Source organism: Triplophysa dalaica, chromosome 16 (assembly GCF_015846415.1).
Source record: "Triplophysa dalaica isolate WHDGS20190420 chromosome 16, ASM1584641v1, whole genome shotgun sequence".
Taxonomy (NCBI): Eukaryota; Metazoa; Chordata; class Actinopteri; order Cypriniformes; family Nemacheilidae; genus Triplophysa; species Triplophysa dalaica.
In genome coordinates this window covers 7,606,543-7,625,081 of record NC_079557.1, presented here as the reverse complement: position 1 = coordinate 7,625,081, position 18,539 = coordinate 7,606,543, and the positions used below count along the sequence as shown (strand labels likewise).

The window sequence follows — 18,539 nt, the reverse complement described above, 5'->3', positions numbered from 1 at the left end:
AACCAATAATCTTGACTAGACTTTTTAATGAGTCCAAGATACTTCGAATATTAAGATAATGTTGTCTCCTAGAATACCTTAAGAACTTAAATTTAATCTAGTTTGTGCACTTCGGGGTGGGTCAAGGACTACAGTGAAAAGAATTGAAGAGATTCCCAACAATAGAATACGTTTAACAGGTTCAAACCTGCATGTGCAAAACAGATTCCACATGAAAACTGAAGTGATGCACCCTAAAGTCAAATTAAATAGTCTCCATTTAGGAGCGGATACTTGACCCCACCTCAAAAGTAAATGTTGCCATCTGCATGAGGAAGTAGAAAACCCAGGAAGACAGTGCACCACGAGTTTAAGTTAACGCTTTATTTAATAAGTCACTATATTACAGAACAATATAAAATCTGAAATCTTTTACGACAAACAAAACATGAAGACGGGTGGCATTACAACTCATAATGGGCCATCTTAAAGTGACACCATGCATGGCAAGCATACATGTGGGAAATGAAAGTAGAAGGCACGCCATTACACATGGACAAGTGCACAGGAGCAGCATAATGCATAAAATCCCCTCAATAAAAAGGCATGGGCTAGATGAAGAACAGAATTTCCAGCATTCCGATTCTTGCACAGCTTGATCACATCAAGGGCTTTCGGAGGAACAAATACTAAAGCCTAACTGGAAGACCAACACTCCACTGAAACGATCGGTTAAAAACCCCAAATACCCCCAAAGCCCTTTAACTTGTAGTGGAACGGTCACAATAGCGTCGGAGCTTGTGCGTGACTGCCAAGAGAGGTCACCTCGCTCGTAAATGAAAAAACACTTTCGATGCCAAAGAGAAATCTAAAGCCCTTAGTCGGCTGCTGCCCCATTTCCCAGTCCAACAGTTCAAAAATTGTCCACATTACGCTCAAAACCAAACCCACTCCTATCTCAACAGGCTCCCACCACCGATTTCTCTCTTGTAACGATTCGTGAGGTGGTCCGCCTGTACAGTGAGTTTAGACAGAACCCCAAACAGTCCGTGGAGATGATAGTGGAACTGGCTCTCAAGGTCAGGGCAGTCTTTAGCATCTCCACTCATCTGCTGCTGTGGCTCCTCCTGCTTCACGGTCATCTCCAGGAAGCTGCCACCCATCTCCCTCTTCAGCAGGCCCCACTCCATGTCGTTCTTAATGGACTTTAGGAGCAGGTAGTGCTCATACATGTCCCTTTGTTTGGGGTAGGAGGGCTCGATGTTGTTGTTGTAACTAACAGAAGCTTCACTCGCGTTGTCTTCCAGAGGCACGTCTCGTAACAAGCTTGGCACCATGATGGTCTCGTTCATGTTGTTGGCAGCAGCGATGAAGCGGTTCATCACGTTGAGCAGCGAGTGCTTGTTGCATTGTGCGTCGTTGAGCTGCATCATGACGAAGCTAAAAACAAAGTTGAATAGGAAGATTAACGATTAACACATATACGATTACATCTAACGTTAGTCTGAACTACGTAATACGTCAATGAAGGCATCGTTCACTCGAAGGGAGCGTACTAGTTTGCACAGCCTCGGGTGGAGTTACAAGCCGCACAACACAGGCTAACAGTCACAACGCCTAAACTTGCAATGGCCCGAACAAATAGTCCACAAGCACAATATACAAATGACTAACCTGAATGAACTCGGTGGACTGGATTTAACAGATGACAAAGGATGACGTAGTCAAAGCTTCTCACCGATCCAACAGAGAAGAAAATTCACCTCTTCTGCGAACACTGGTGGATACCGGCAACACTTATACTGTGGAAGTCATGCGAGTAGAGTCGCACGTCCAATGAGGTGCGGAGGTGCTGCTGAATGACAGGCGTTCGGACCAATCAGGCGTAACCATTTTATTTCGCTCTTGTCTGTCTGCCTGTACTTGCTTTTAGACCTTCTTTTTGTTTCCCGACCCAGGTTTGCAATCTTGTTGAAATTGTGTTAGGCCTCTTGATGATTGTACACAGTGTTATTGTCAAATATTGTATATCAACAATACCGTATTACGGTATCTGTATTTGCAAGATGTAGAGCACCATTTTCTAGAACAAACCGATGGCGCCACCTGGTGGTTCCGTGTCAAAAGTCTTGTCATACAAACACAACTTTATTTTTAAAATGAATAAGACAGTTTTCACAAAGAACAGCCAATTGACATTGTTGTTATCTTATGAAGATATAAAGGTGTACATGCCCATAATGAAATCCCATATGCTGACAAATTGTAGCGGACAGTCTATCTGCCTTATGGTACGTACAGTATGAACATGTTGTAATGATGATAAAGGAAATGAGGATTTAAAAGATATCGATGGATGGATGTCTTTAAACACGTTTATACCCCAGGCCTGATAGTGTTGATATCTCTGCCTTTTCTTTGTATGTACAATTTAAATATTGTTGCCTGACCAACTTGTGTTGAATTCACATTTTTGAAGAAATATAAAGTTAACGAGAAACAACTTAAGTTCTTTTCATCTTATTACAGTCATGACATTAAACAACTTACGTCATAATCATTCTACCACTATTACATCGAAAAAGACCAGACAACTACTTTCACATAAGCAATTCAAATGGGAATGGACATACATGTTTCGGTGTTAAAACTACTTCTTGAAAATGATCTGGTGATTTAAGAAACAGAACTCCAAACGTTATACATTTTGGGTGACTCAAAAGGTGATAAAAAAGCATCCTGAATTAAAGTCAAACAAAATGTCCCTTTGGCAAGTGTTGCAAAAATGTTCTCTTTCAGGTTGCATGCAGGAAACTTTACTGTTTTTTTTTTTACTTTGTTATATTTACACAAGCCCAAAACAACTGAATATGTCTTTTACCATAGGAACTGGTTCTTTCCATTCAGTCTAGTTACCAACAAAAAAAAATCTTTAAAAAGCAGCCAGAAATTCTATAAAATGAAATGTTTATCTAAGGCACTAATACAAAATACTGAAATTGAATGGGTTTCCCTTTGTGTCAGAATTACTCCTCATGTATCTTGAGTTGATATCCTGTAAGCAGATAGAAGTGGCAGTAAGTAATGTTCCTGTATTGCATTGCATTGCTTCTTGTATCAAAAAGTATTTGTGATATCAAATAAAATCTTTAAAAAGGCAGAAACCATACCTGTGGTGTTGGGACACTACACCATCTCATATTGGTTGTTGGTGATATAGCGAGACAGACAGCATGTCAGGAATATCCCAATAAGCTAAAGAGGAACACAGGGTCAATGTCGTCAACGTCTATTGTGGAACTAAACCAAACAAATCGTGAAAAAAATGGAAAGTACCTGGAAGAATGCTATTCCAAAAGAAATTCCAGCAATAATTCCAAGATTGGCCTCCATTGCGATAGTCATTAGAGAGAAACAACCCTACAACAAAAACATACATTTTATTTTACAACTTTAGATGTTACTTATAGAATATAAATGGTGTTTGGCAACAGCAGAGCTCTTACCTGCTGATACACCACTGATGCAGCCAACTTGAGGTCCTTAAGTTCTGTAGTAGTGCAGTTAACACCAGCAGTCACATTGCAGCAGCTTTTGGGTATCCCCTCCTGTTTGAAGTATTCTGTGTTTGCCCAGCTGGTGTAGTTCATCTCTCCACAGCATTGAAGCTACAAAGAAAGTAGGATTATTAACAGTTTCATATGTTTTTTTGCATTTCTCGATGAACCAGACAAAATCTTTGTTGCAAAATAACTATTATAAGTTGTGTAATTCGGATATTATTTACTACGAAGTCATGCTTACTGTTCTCTGGACTCTGTCCAGATCTTCACTTCTTGTGTCCTTTCCACTGTAGGCTGATTCAGCACTTTTATAAACATCCTGAAGTACGTCTTTAATCTAGAGAAAGTTTACCAGTACATTCCATCAGAAAATGGCGTATGTCATCAAATATGTTCACGAAAAGATTTAAAGAAAATGTACCTCATGTCTAAAAATAAATCCAGATATGCCTGCCACGAGTTCAGCAAGAAACACCAGTGTCAAGAACATGGCATACTAATGAAGAAGAAACAAATGAGAAAATGCTAATGATCAAAATACATACAAAATGTTTATAAACATACAAAGACCATGTTTCCCAAAAGCACTGTGAACCTAAGTAGGTTTACATCCACTTCGGTTACAGTTACAATGGACTTACAGTGCTTTGGGAAATTTCTAGGTCACATCCTTCGTCACCATGTTTCTTATCAACAATACTTATCGGTCTCAGCTCTGAGATATAGTTATCTCGTCATATCTTTATAGATCTCACCAGTTTCAGCATCCATGGACTTCCACGGCAGGTAGCGAAGCAACCAAACAGTCCAAAGATGATGATGATGGCTCCGGTCCCGATGAGGACATACGGTGCATTGGTCCCCTTGTCTGAATTTAGGAGCAGGTCGAATTCCAAATTAACCTTTCCCCATACTCCAACAGCCAACAGGATCACTCCTGTGAACTACAAACATCATCTCTCAGACATATTCTGTAGGTGCGGTGTTTCGGTTGTTTGCCTGAAACTTAAATTACAAGGATGCAAGATGCTCATCCCAGTTCTTAATAATACCCTTGCCAATGTAGACATCAGATGAAAAGCTTCGAACGTTTACGTATAAAAGAAATACAATTGTATTCTTCATTAAAAGTTGAATGGGTGTTAAAAATAAAACTGTCCAATTTAAGAACTATTTAAAATGAATGAAATGCAATGACCGAGAAGGAATCTTTGACTATCACTTTTCTTTATACATTTTCCTCCTCCAGCAGGGGTTACAAGTATGGACCATCTGGCCATATGTCTCCTGCCTTAAGAATTCACAGTGAATAGCAATAAATGGTCGAGATAAAACTATTGCTTTGTACTTCGCACCCAATAACGCCACGTTTGATAAACTTTTTATATCAGTGTCCTAAGTGTATAAATCAATATTTTGACAAAACAACTTTCTTGCAAAAGTACAAAAGCTAAGTTTTATAATTTATCCGGAAACGAACCATCTTAAAATTGAAACGTCACAAATTTGCAACATTTACGCAAACGTACCACGCCGGTAACAATAAAAGGTTATTTGTGGGACTTTTACAGTCTTTTAAGTTTGCCGAGGATTAAAAAAGAAACATAATAGCATTAACATATCATCATCTAAGTTAAGCATCAAAGCTTAGAAAAGTCTTTTTTGTTTGTGTGAAGAAAAATAAAGTCAAACGTTAAATCAGGGAAAAGTATCAACAGCTGTTTGTACACTGAGCCCATTGTTCAGCGCGAGTTAGCAGTCCGGATAGCCGCCGCAAGCTAACGACAAAACTGACGAAAACTCACCCAAAAAATCAAACTGTACGAGACGAGGAACGTCTTCAGACAAGTTATTACGGGTTTGGTTTGCAGCCGTGCGGATGGAGGGGACATTCTGCTTGTTTTTTTAAAGCGGATCAGCCTGGCGACGGGATTTTCCAGAGAAGAGGACTGAAGAAGGAAAGTTGCGTGTGTTGGTTGTTGTGAGTTTGTTTGGGAGCGGAGGGGAGATGATGGTGCTGCTGTGGAGTCAGATTGAGTGCTGTTCCCGACAGGAAGTCCTCTTTCAAAGACAGACAACCGAGGACCTAACGTAGATATATAAAATGACTGCAGAAAAATGCCTGTTGATTAGAGTGAATGATATTATAAAAAATACTGTTTTATCCTGGAATGTCTTGTAAATATACATCAATGCTAATCATTCAGAAAGTAGCATTGCTGTAACTTTACTATACCATGTTACCAACACTGTACTTGTATGCCGTTAACTTGTGTATAAACATTGTAACTTAAGAAGGAAGTTTAAACAATCTTGTAGTCGTGTATTAATACAACTATGGTAGCTATGCATTATTTAATGAATGGCAGGTTTATAAAACTATATCGATGTATCGCAGCAATTCCACTGTTCTGCACAAAACTTTTCATTGAGAAATGTAATTCTGCTGGACAGCATTTGGTCAGATGGCCACAAGATGGCGGTGTAAAACAAAGTATCGCATCGAACCTGACAGACCTTTGAAGTGGCTTCTTTACAAAACGACACAATGTCCCTTTATTTTTTTATTTTTAGATACCTTTTTTGTGAGTCTTGCTGTGGTAATCTTTCAAATGAAGGTCATATTTGCTATCTTATTATGTGGGTTAGAGATGAGGTTCCAGTAGGCCTATTTGTTCAATGGATTCAAATTCTTTTCTTATGTGTTTTGTATACATCATTTGTAAGTATGAATGGTTTTCTCAGATGGGTAGAGTTGGAGACAATGAGTTCACCTTTTGGACATCAGAAGAATTTGAAGTGCCATTAACCATGTTAACCATGAGAAGCCAGCACGTTCAACAGTGAAAAGAGGTCAGACTGCATGACATAGCATGTTATTCCGCCTTTAAAATCTGTAAACTTCAGTCGCACAACACCTCAAATGAATGAGAACTGGATAATGACTGGAAATGTTGTGTATTCAGCAAAGAAATTAGAGAATGTGTGTACATATGTAACTTTGATTGTAAATGTGTAGTGTGGTCACTGTCTCCCAATTTAAGGTTTGTTACATGTTTCTTATATTATAAATAAATTAGCGTTGTAAACATTAGTTTTTAGTTTATGGTGACAGAATTTAGTAAAGAACTATCCCTTTAAAATGCGTCAGTGGATGTATCGGGAAACATTATGTGAGATCCTCTTTCACTCAAAGTAAATTAAATTAACAGCCATTTACCCAACACTAATGCTGTAACCTTTGGGTAAGGTTGAGTGAATGAGCATAGGATGCATTTATAGTAATGTATACCATACAGTATACAGTATGTGGATGTCTCTGAGTTAAACCTCTCTCTCTCTCTCTCTCTCTCTCTCTCTCTCTCTCTCTCTCTCGCATGCATACTTTCCCATTGCTCATTTTATCTCTCACACACATTAATGGCAACAATGCAAGGTTAGGTTTCTGATTTACCTCACCTCAAGGGTCCAGTGCTTTGCTTTACTTTATGTGAAGTAATTCCCTTTTGTATTTCTATATGTGATGGAGTGTAAGGGATTAATTTGTGTGTGTCATTGGGGTTTTTCGTGCTTAATTAAGTTCATTAAAAGTTAATTGAAAAGAAGTTCTATTACTAGCAACATTTCTATCTTTTAAGTTAGCAGCTGCTGAACTTTTTTCATAAGAAATCTATGCAAACTTCAGAGCATCTTCATTGTCAATCATTTTCAAGAAAACGAATTGGTGATCAAGGTGTGTGGACATGATAAAATGAATGTACTCAATCTGATAATTGTAGGGGTGCATTTATTATAGATCACGTATTTTTAACTCCTGGTTACAAAAAAGCTAATTTCCAACATTTTTTGGTCTGGTCTTCCCTATATACATGACGGGTACATTTATCCATAGTTACTTCAAGTGAAACTCAAGCTATATATTACGACTATCTTTCTAAATTACATGGAAATCAAACCCCTTATCTTGATCGTCATATTACTATTTCTATTCTAGGAGGGTGAAAAGCAAACACAACTGCAATCTGTATTCAATACAATGTTGTAATGCTCCATGGCGCATAAACACTCTCATGACCCACACTGCCCATGCAAGACAGTTATAAACACTTATTTAAACCAAGAGAGCCAGCAATAATCTATATACATCATTACACAGTATCTCGACATTTGCTCTCTGGTATTTTATTTTAATATTCAATGTTCGGCAATGTCAAATCAAGTTCCTCAGATATTACATAAAATACATTATTTTAACTGCTGGAAGTCTATTATAACAAGTTGACGGCTTGATTGAGCTCGTGAATGTCAAGTTTCCCAGTTCATGTGCCGCGCGCAAGAGAAGCGTCTGCCGAGAGCGCGTCGTGAGTCAGTTCGTGTGGAGAAGCGAAAAGCCCAAAGTGCTTTATCATTACTCTCGTGTTTCTGTGTGCTTATCATTGAAAGGGATCCGAACAACTCTTGAAGCGTTAGACTCGCTTATATTCAGATGAAGCTTATATTCAGATGAACCGAGCCACTAAACCCGGATCTCCCATTGCCATTTGCTTGATTCTGTTTTAATGAATCAGAGACGTTGTCGTAAAGTCTACGGGGAACATGCATCTCTAGAGGCCCTGTCATCGGATCTGAATGCACGATCTTTACCTCTCAGTTCATGTAAGCGTTGACGTCGGGCATCTTAAAGGAGACATGGCAGCTCTGATGACTTCAGGACTTTGTCTTGTAGCTCTCACCGTAACGGGTAAGTGTGCAATGCTTTTGACTATCTCATTTGTTGTAGACGCTAGTTTAAAACCAAGTAAAATTGTGCTTAATTGACACCGTTTAATGTCTGCCACCACAGAGAATGAGTATTAAAATTAACCAACCTGATCTAATGGGTCTGATGCATTCTTGATTTTAATGATTTAATCTGTTGGGGGACATTTAGCTACGTTCAAAGCTTCATTTACAGATCTGTTTCATTAACACTACAAACGAGAGCTGTCACCCAATCTTCATTGTGTATTGTATTATGCAGTTTACATGCGCATAAGATTGAAAAAAAAGCGCAAGAAATACATATTTTATATCAAGAAGTAGTTTACTTGAAGCTGTATTATATACAATTCAACGCCATCATCAAAGTATTATTTGTGAAGATTTGATCAAGGGGGCATGGTCATATTCATGCTCTTATGTTGTAGTATACGTTAATGTTTAGGATTTACACTTTTTCAGTCTATTCAGTGCATGATGTCCGCTTGTGTGCATGTAATAGTTCTTGAGGCATTGAAGCTGTCATATCCTTGATTAAATCTTTTGCTCGGTGAGGCAGAGCTGCATAGAGGGTCTATCAAACACGTTCATGAATACACACAGAGGAGGTGAAAAAGTTAGACAACTTCATTGCAGCTTGTTGATGTGAAGGACAGCTTTTCCATGCACTTCACTTGCAAGGTTTTTGTAGCAGGTAAAGTTCTAACCCAATGAAGAACATTTAAATTTGTTAATTTAGCAAACAAACTTATAGAACATTTAAGTTTTTGTCAATTTAATGATGTTTTGGTGAAATCTGTTTGTTAAAACCTTGGTAAATTGGTCAAACTTAAATCAGTCAACCATATTGGATTCTGTTGACTGATAACTCTGTCATTAGCGGTATTGATCATTGTTCACACCAATGATTTTATTTCGTATTCCTCCTGTTGAGTCAGTTACACACAAGTAATCAAGTCATGATACACATAATGAACAGTCACATATTTCGCCAATGTTTTTATCATTAAATGAAAATCTGAATTCTTAAATTACAAAAATATAGAATAATCACTTCAGGTAATAAAACATAATTTAAAGGGCTCCTATTTTGCCTTTTTTCGTGAAACTGGTTGTGTTTTTTTGTGTTTAATATCACATCTATCAATGATTTGTTTTATAAAAAAAGATATTTGGCAAATATTTTACCTTTATTGTTCAACGCCGTGCCTCCCTTCGAAATACGTAATGGAATAGTTGACCCAGTGAAATACCTAATTGACTAGCTAACCCAGTGTGTTACCATAATGGCACGTGCTCTGAAATATTATATAGCTAAACATTAACAGCAATAAACAGTAACATGGCTTCACCTCATCAGTTCAACTCACGGATCGATCAGATGCCTTTTAGTGTGAAACTGTGCATGAGTTAATGTCAATGCTTGTTGGAGATCCCGATTTTGTTTCATACTATGACGAGGACGCAATGCCTCTATCTACGATGGCGAGGGACGAAACATGCGTTAGACCGGTTAAATAAATATTAAAAACAATAGATGGACCAGGAGACATTTGCAAGCAGATGGATCTGGAGCATTTGCAAACCCTTTAAAGGACATAGAAGTGTCAAAGAAGTCCGTATCTGTCAGGTGTTGACAGAAGAGATGTGTTTTCGGACGATTCTTGAAGACAGAATCAGCTGAACTTGTAGCAGCGGGCAGATCATTCCACAAATGTGGAACAGATGCAGAGAAGATACTCATTATATCAGTGTAAAACACAGAAAAGCTTTCATAGAAGTTTTTTTCATGCATGGAATTGGTGTCTGTTATTTATCTTTTAGAAGGTGTAGCTAAATCTTTAGCAATAGAGCTAACAGCAGTAAACAGAGAATGTGATAAAAGTGAAAGTAGCCTAAAGGGCACAGCGCATTAAGCGTTTGTCTCGGGCCTCTTACGTATGGATTACCGGAAAAAAGAGAGCTGAAGTTCGTTTCAGCCGTTTGCTGTTGTCCTTAAAAGGCAATTTCTATTATTGAGAATATCTCCCTTTGCAGGGATCTTTAGGTTTTGTAACTTTGAGGACATCTCTTTATACCCAGACGGCAACATCATACACTTTATATGTTTTAAAAAACGTATTTGCAAAATAGGAGCCCTTTAATCACGCTGGGACTTGCTGTGTTGCTACATGATAAATTATGATATTTGAATGAATTATGATGAATTAAGTTGTTGAAATTAATTATTGCTATGAAGATATGTTTATTACTGTCAACATTTTCACAGAATTTAACCATAAAATTGTCCATTTAAATCTATTTTCTTACTGCAATTGAAACCCTCAAACACTGTTTTAAATTGGGAAAGAAATGCAACGAAAAGATGCAATTTAAGGAAAAGCCTTGAGCGAAAAGATCATCTGTAAACAAGAGAAAGAAACACTCATTTAAAATGAAAGTTTAGGATGATGTGGAAAAGAAACTCCAGCGCTATAGGCAGCTGACCCCACAGCTATTGAATGTGTGTAGGCCTATATGTATGTGTAAGTTGTTTGATGCAGTTGAGCTTGGCCGCAGAGTAGCTTTTAATAATTTAGTTGTCAAATATTTATGCCATACTGATGACACTCATTTGCTGATACACAGTGATTAAGCACTTCTCTTAGTAAAGAGTAAAGAGCTTAAAGAGCTTTCTTTGATATAACTCAGGCCTCACTTAGGTGGGAAATATTCACTTGCTTGTTAGTGTGTGTTAGATTTCGACTAGTTACGTGTGTGTTTGTGTTGGCATTGTCTGTTTGATGAGGCAGGATTTATTTTAGTGCAGCTGAATTATTCACAGAGTTGAAGTGCATTGAGGTGGAAATGCTTAGTGCATGCAACTGTTTGTGTGTGTCTGAGACGTCTGCTGTTTGTGTCTGTTTGTGTTTCGTGCCAAACCAGGGTTGGGAGAATGTGCGTATGTGTGGTTTAAGCGTCTATCCTGTGTTGGTTGTGTTTGCAAGTGTACTCTTTCTCTACAATTTGCGAAGGGCCTTGAACCGTGGGGCTTGTCTGAGTAAGCTGGGGTATTTAATGGCACTTTTGAGGTTTCTGTTAAAATTTGTCATCATTGTAGACAGAATTCTTCACTTTAAATTGTGCTTTTCATTTTATATTTTAAAGATGAGGTAAGATCTCCACTTCATTACCTATTTTTCTGTGTCAAGTAACAGCTGGATTGAATTCTGGTGTATGCATCCACATGAGCCACAACATTTACATTGCAGTGTTTATAGTGTTCATTCATAGACTTGCTCACTAAACTTTCCTTATTGAAATTACTCTCAGACAAGTGCTTTCACATGCTGTTAAATGAGAGCTTGTGATAAAGGGAATGTTTGCTGATGGGGCAGTGATGGGCTGAACTGCTGACTCATCCTTGGCATTAAATAATGATCATACCCTTAGGGTTTTGATGAGAGATGCGGCATAAAGCTCCTGTGACCCTCAGCACACTGTCTGTCGGTCATGATGATTGGTGCTTTCGTGCATCGTGTTCTACGGATGAATGGGGCTGTTTATATAACTGTCTGGATTCATAATAATGGTTGTGTTAATTCCTTTAGCAGCATAATGAAAGTTGACATAAAACATCAACATGCATTTTTAGAGAAATAGATTAAGATTGCTGTTTCATGTAGGTTTTTGTGATTAATTTTGTAAAGCATTCACAAAATACTGTTGAATACATAGACACTTCTTATTGCAGTATTTACTTTAGTTAACTGTAGCATAATATAATAATTACTACCGTTGGTTAATGTTTATTATTCAGAAGCATTAACTATAATTGATTTTTAATTGATTAAATTTTGTACTTGCACTTTTTAATAATAAAGTAAATAATCATAAAAAATTATAGTTAATTGATAAATAAACTGTACCATGTGTCTAAAGGTGTGACAGCAACATACTATATTCTACTACTTACTGCAGTATTTACTATAGTAAACAGTAAAAAATTGTTACATATTATAATAATTGCTAAAAAAAATTATACTACATTTTACTGTAGTAATATCTATAATTGATAAACTGTAATCAATTCTGTAGTAGGTTTTCTGTTATAGTAACTAGGAATTTTACTATTTTACACATAAAAATTACTAAAGTTTACAACAGTATTTTTTTTTAGTCGTGTTAACGTTCTCCTATTAAAATAGTTTCTGCTTTGCATGGCTTTATTGCCCCTAGTACAGCAATTATTTGCTAAAGCGCAAAACACATAAAAAACAACAATTATATAATAATCAAACAAGAAAAAGTATTATGTGCTGCCTCTGCCTGTAAGAATTGGAGTAAGTATATCATTTTTAATCTCATGTTTCAGCTAAATTTATTGATGCAGTCTGTCTCAGTGTGCGCAGAGAGACTCTCAGGGCGGGTGATTGTGTGTTGAATGCTGACTGCTGCCTCAGTCCTTCCCCTGTCAACTTAAATCATGTTGTCTCTGTGCTCCTTGTCCCCACATTCCATTTCTTGCCCACACCGTGATGTCATTTGTCCTGACTTCCTGGCCCTTCGAGAGAGTTGCATAGAAACACCAGTAGTGTTTTTAGCTCTCTATCTGACTACATCTCTTATACTGAAACTTGTTTTCCCGTCCTGGTTTAGCATACATGATTATTGCACATGCCAGTAGTGGATGAATTGAAATTACTGGCCATAAATGTTTTTTAACAACTATGACAGTGTATTATATCACATAATTCCTTCTTTATCTAAACATGAAAATTATGGGGTTTTCAGAGTTTCTTCGAAATGTCAGTTCTCATAAAAACATTGAAAACTTTTTGGTTTGTTATTCATATTTTTTACAGCATCTTTTTCCATCCACATTTAAAACCTCGATGTGTTGATGGTCTGTAGTTCACATGGCATAAATCAAGTCCATATTTTCAAATAAACCTCTATTCAAATTTGAATCCATCTCTAATAAAATATGGTCTATACAATGATGTGTGTTTTCCAGCTGTATGGTGTGCAGAGGTGGAGGAGCGGTTGGTGAACTACCTACTCTCCCCTGATCGATACAACAAGCTGATCCGGCCAGCAGTCAACAAGAGCCAGCAGGTCACCATTGCAATCCAAGTGTCACTTGCCCAGCTTATCAGCGTGGTCGGTACTTCACACTGAAAGATGCATGGAGCATTTTATATTTCAAAGTGAAAGTGCTCGATCTTGCTAAACTCGTATTTGACGTTTTCATTTCAGAATGAGAGGGAGCAGATTATGACCACAAATTGTTGGCTCACTCAGGTATGATTTGTGGAACTTGTGTGGTTGGATTGCATTTGCGCTACGAAGTGCTTTTTGTAATGTGTGCATGATTTATGCAGGTATGGCATGATTACCGGTTGATGTGGGATCCAGAGGAGTATGAAGGAATCAGGAAAGTTCGACTTCCCTCGCAGCATATATGGCTGCCTGACATTGTTCTTTACAACAAGTGAGTTATAATTATTTAATTGGTCGCACTTCAGAATAGGGGGAGATTCTTGCTATTAACAAACCATTACGACTTTTTCCACCACTAAACTCATTATTTGTTGCTTATTAAAAGTTAGAATGGTAGTTGTAAGGTTAAGGTATTGGGTAGGATTATGGGATGTAGAGTATGGTCATGCAGAACATGTTCTTTATAAGTACTAATAAACAGCCAATAATAGGCATGCTAATAACAACTAGTTAATAGTGAGAATTGCCCCCTATACTGAAGTGTTACCATTTTATTTTATTATTTCAATTCAATTCAATTTTATGTACTTACTTACTTATTTTATTATTTACTTCATTATTTTTGCTAAAATTAAAAAACAAACTGTTAATAATATATTATCCTGTATGATTAATAATATATTTTATTTATTTTTTTCTACTCAGTTCTGTCACAACATAGGACACGTGCGGTCTCTTTGTCAACTACCCAAATTTGCTTTATGAAAGAGATAATACAGTGTTGCCGAGTTTTGGCAGGATTTGACCTTGATCTGAGGACAGAGTTATTGTCTTAATCTCAGAAATTCCCGGAGAGACTGAGATTAAAATAGCTCTTTTTTTTCACATAATGAGCTTCAGCGTTATCTGCTTTGACTTTCACCTTTGTTATTCTCTTTTTGGTGCACACAAGCAGAGTATGATACTTTACTCTTGTTAATTCTAATTAGTGGTGGGCATAGATTAATTTTTTTAATCTAGATTAATCTAGATTAATTCCAAAATTAATCTAGATTAATCTAGATTAAAATGGCTCATTTGAATTCTGCCGAAGGCATTCAGAATATGTGTGCTACCCAAATAATGACTAAAAGTAAGTCTTTGAGAACGGGTTTCTCAAGCCAGGTGGCGCATTAGACCAGGGGCTCATCTCCTGTTTCCAAAATGCATGACAAACTGCTTGAGAAAGCTGTTCTACTATGATAATTGGTGATGAAAATTAAATTATGTTCAATAAGATGAACTTGTGTTTACTTCCGCATTATCTAAGGGATGATTTGCGTTTAGGTGGTACTTGAGACTGGAAGAGCTCCTACAGTACATTTACATTTAGTCATTTAGCAGACGCTTTTATCCAAAGCGACTTACAAAGAGTGAGGGAGCAACAAGCGATATGTCATACTGCGCGAATCGCGCGAATGAAGCCCTGGTTATGAGATGATGAGGCGCTTCTGCTTCCGCGAATGACGCGAATCACGCGAGTTGAAAAATCGTTTCACAAACTCGTTCTCGCCCCATACAGTGCAGTTAAGCTGGTATACATCCGCGCTAAAATATCAAGGTGAAAGTCATCATAGCTTGCGTAGTATAGACCCAGCTCCCAACCCAACTTTGAGAATAGATTAACGGCGACATTTTTTTATCACGCGATAAGAGTCTCACTGCGTTAACGGCGTTAAGCCCACCACTAATTCTAATACAACAATGTGTTTGTCATTTTTAGTGCTGACGGGACATACGAGGTGTCTTTCTATTCCAATGCGGTCATATCAAATAATGGTGAGGTTGCCTGGCTGCCACCAGCTATCTATAGGAGTGCCTGTAAAATTGAAGTGCGGGACTTTCCCTTCGACCAGCAAAACTGCACGCTCAAGTTCCGCTCCTGGACTTATGACCACACAGAAATTGACCTTATTTTGTTGTCGGACTTTGCCAGCCGAGATGACTTCAAGCCAAGTGGCGAGTGGGATATCGTCTCCTTGCCTGGACGTAAAAACGAGGACCCCAATGACGTCACATATTTGGATATAACCTACGACTTTATCATCAGACGCAAACCGTTATTCTACACCATAAACCTGATCATCCCCTGTGTTCTCATCACTTCACTGGCCATCTTGGTGTTCTACCTACCATCAGACTGTGGGGAGAAGATGACTCTGTGTATCTCCGTTCTTTTGGCCTTAACTGTGTTCCTCTTGCTGATTTCCAAAATCGTACCCCCGACATCACTCGCCGTGCCCCTTATTGGAAAGTACTTGATGTTCTCCATGGTGCTGGTGACTTTCTCAATCGTCACAAGCGTTTGCGTGCTAAACGTGCACCATCGGTCCCCAAGCACGCACACTATGCCGAAATGGGTCAAATACTACTTCCTGGCCCAGTTGCCTGGCTTCCTATTCATGCGGCGGCCAGGAGAGGCCAACAAACGCGAGAAATTTCGCAGGAAGCACCAGCATGCCTCCTTATCTGATCCACCAGGAAAGTCAGATGAGTCTGATTCCACCTTCTTTGTGAATGAAGATTCTACCAAGCACATTGGTTGGAGACCAAGTGAAAGCACCGAGTTTCGTAAGCGAATGGCGGTGAAGTGCTCTGCAGATATGGAGGAGGCTGTGAAGGGCGTCAGATATATCGCTGACAAGTTGAAGTGTGAGGATAATGATGAAGGGGTGAGGACTTTTACAATTCAGGTTTCACTAAAATGTCTGCTAATTGAATTCATGAACTTGGTGCATGTTTAGCTTTATTATAATCTTACATTAGACAAGAAATAAATTATATGAAGATTATTAGTGCAGTTCAACAAAGTGTTAGATCTGTACACACTACAGTGTTCAAGTGTTGTTTACTTGTTGCACCATCAAACATTGATCTGTTTGTTCGATCTTAGCCAGACACAGGTAGCAACATTGGCTCAACCGATGGCATATGTTTGGCGAAGATCTGTCTGTTTGGCTAAACAATGACAGACGAGGAAGTGTTTGAGTAACCATTTGAAAACTTGTTCCAACGAAATTAAATGTTTCCTCTAAATATAGGTTTAGATCCAGGCTGTTTAGTTTTGTTCCTGTAAAATCATGTTAAGTTTAGTTCCAACCTTAAACACGCAAAAATGAAAATTCTGTCATCATTTACTCACCCTAGGTCGTTCCAAACTTGTATAAATCTCTTTGTCCTGCTGAACACATATGAATATGTTTGGAAGAATGTCAGTAACAAACCAGATCTCACCCCCCATTTACTGCCATAGTAGAGAAAATAAATACTATGGGAGTCAATGGGGGATAAGATCTGTTTGGTTACTGACATTCCTCCAAATATCTTCCTTTGTGTTTAGCAGAACAAAGAAATGTGTACAGGTTTGGAACGAATACAATATAAATATTCAGGAATACTTGAAAATTACAGGTGGGGGGTGGAACAAAACTTTCCAGGACGTGGCCCTCGCAGGGTCAGAATTTAATTGTTGTATCACAAAAAGATAAGTATGTAATGTCTTTGTCTCTTTTTCTCATAGATAATCGAAGACTGGAAGTATGTGGCTATGGTCATCGACCGCCTGTTTCTGTGGATCTTTGTTTTTGTGTGTGTTACTGGAACCATTGGCCTCTTTATGCAACCACTCTTCAAGAGCTATAACACAGCCACCACTGATGATTTGTAGAGACACAGATACAGAGCTCAATCCAACACACAACAACAGCACAAATTATCCATTTATTTTTGCTCCACATCTCCAAATACCCAGTCTTATTAATGAGTTCATCTGACACCCACTTATTCAACAATTGTAGCAATGTGCAGATGGTAAAACCCAACACAGATCTTCAGACCTGAAGCATTTTATATACTAGCACCATAGTCTCCGAGCAGCATTTTATCCCCTCTATGCATAATTCTTCCATGCTGCTGAGTCACCAATCAGTTGGTTGTGCTGAGAGCACAATACTGGGCACAGTCTGAACATTCATATGCCCCTAACATTGACCCAATGTCAAAACTGTCATTTATCCATACAATTTAGCCCTGGAGGGCTTAGCACTCTCAAACGTAAACAAGAATGCCTCCAGGCAACAGTCGCCTTGATTTTGTAAAAGTCTGTTAACAAAGTGGAAGAGAAGTGTTTTGTAATTTTATTTTTGCAAAACTTTAAAGCAATTGTGCATTGCACTTAAATCATAATGAAAAAAAAGACAATTCTGTCATGAATTACCCTTAAGTTGTTCCAAACCTGTAAACATTTCTTTGTTTGGTTGAACACAAAGAAAGATATTTTGAAGAATGTTAGCAACTGAGATTTCTGAGGCACCATAGTATAAAAATATGGTCACAAAATAAGAAATTCTGAAGAGTTCAGGAAAACAAATAGTTTAGGGCACCTTTGACTACCATTGTAATTTTTCCAACTATAGTAGGGAATGATGTCCCAGAAATCTCAGTTGCTAACATTTTTTCTCAATATATTTCTTTGTGTTAAACAGAACAAATACATTTTTACAGGTCTGGAACAACTTGGGGTTAAGTACTCATGACAGAATTTTCATTTTTGGGTGAACCATCCATTTCAAAACATAATAAATCGATCTCACTAACGAAAGTTATTCAGGAAAGTCAGTAGCCTTGTGTCTGGAATAAAGATCTTACACCTTTACACACACACTTGCATGTTTTTTGAAACCCATTTTCACACAACTAATTTTTTTCTCCCACTTTTAGTTTCAGGATTAAACTGTTGATCTGATGCATTTTCTTTATCATTTCTTTTAAGTAAATATTCATAATATGAAGTTGATTTTTTGTTTTATGGTTTCTTTAAGGCATGTGGTTTTGTTGGAATAGCGGATGAGCTTAACATATTAAAATGTTTTAATATTATGACGATTAGGTAAAATATTAAGAAAACAATTAAATCCATACAAAATTAATCAGACATTTGTGTTTTAATTTATGCACATTTTGCTGTTCGCAAATATATGCAGAATGTGCAGCTGTTCT

General features: G+C 37.7%; 3 protein-coding genes across 3 annotated transcripts; 1 reads left to right on the top strand and 2 right to left on the bottom strand.

Moving 5' to 3' along the window:
- Positions 1 to 348: 348 nt before the first annotated feature.
- Positions 349 to 1,772, bottom strand: mid1ip1l (MID1 interacting protein 1, like). Its single transcript, XM_056769850.1, has 2 exons — positions 1,654 to 1,772; positions 349 to 1,419 (listed from the first exon to the last, which is right to left on the bottom strand). Exon 2 carries the CDS (start codon positions 1,410 to 1,412, stop codon positions 933 to 935), a length of 480 nt encoding a protein of 159 aa, XP_056625828.1. The 5' UTR covers positions 1,413 to 1,419; positions 1,654 to 1,772; the 3' UTR covers positions 349 to 932.
- Positions 1,773 to 2,108: 336 nt separating this feature from the next.
- Positions 2,109 to 6,456, bottom strand: tspan7 (tetraspanin 7). The gene is made up of 8 exons (XM_056769939.1): positions 5,348 to 6,456; positions 4,298 to 4,486; positions 3,964 to 4,038; positions 3,784 to 3,879; positions 3,486 to 3,647; positions 3,316 to 3,399; positions 3,150 to 3,234; positions 2,109 to 3,034 (listed from the first exon to the last, which is right to left on the bottom strand). Exons 1-7 carry the CDS (start codon positions 5,432 to 5,434, stop codon positions 3,166 to 3,168), a joined length of 762 nt encoding a protein of 253 aa, XP_056625917.1. The 5' UTR covers positions 5,435 to 6,456; the 3' UTR covers positions 2,109 to 3,034; positions 3,150 to 3,165.
- Positions 6,457 to 8,145: 1,689 nt separating this feature from the next.
- On the top strand, positions 8,146 to 18,248 carry chrnb5b (cholinergic receptor, nicotinic, beta 5b). Its single transcript, XM_056769938.1, has 6 exons — positions 8,146 to 8,283; positions 13,297 to 13,442; positions 13,539 to 13,583; positions 13,664 to 13,773; positions 15,265 to 16,213; positions 17,062 to 18,248. The coding sequence occupies exons 1-6, from the start codon at positions 8,172 to 8,174 to the stop codon at positions 17,206 to 17,208; spliced, it is 1,509 nt and encodes a 502-aa protein (XP_056625916.1). The 5' UTR covers positions 8,146 to 8,171; the 3' UTR covers positions 17,209 to 18,248.
- The last annotated feature ends 291 nt before the right edge of the window (positions 18,249 to 18,539 follow it).

Coding starts and splice junctions, on each gene's coding strand:
- chrnb5b (XM_056769938.1), top strand. CDS start 8,172: ATGCACGATCTTTACCTCTCAGTTCATGTAAGCGTTGACGTCGGGCAT. Junction 13,584..13,663: donor CAAATTGTTGGCTCACTCAG/GTATGATTTGTG, acceptor TGATTTATGCAG/GTATGGCATGATTACCGGTT. Junction 16,214..17,061: donor GTGAGGATAATGATGAAGGG/GTGAGGACTTTT, acceptor TTTTTCTCATAG/ATAATCGAAGACTGGAAGTA.
- tspan7 (XM_056769939.1), bottom strand. CDS start 5,434: ATGTCCCCTCCATCCGCACGGCTGCAAACCAAACCCGTAATAACTTGT. Junction 3,400..3,485: donor CATCAGTGGTGTATCAGCAG/GTAAGAGCTCTG, acceptor TTTTTGTTGTAG/GGTTGTTTCTCTCTAATGAC. Junction 3,235..3,315: donor TTGGAATAGCATTCTTCCAG/GTACTTTCCATT, acceptor GTTCCTCTTTAG/CTTATTGGGATATTCCTGAC.
- mid1ip1l (XM_056769850.1), bottom strand. CDS start 1,412: ATGATGCAGCTCAACGACGCACAATGCAACAAGCACTCGCTGCTCAAC.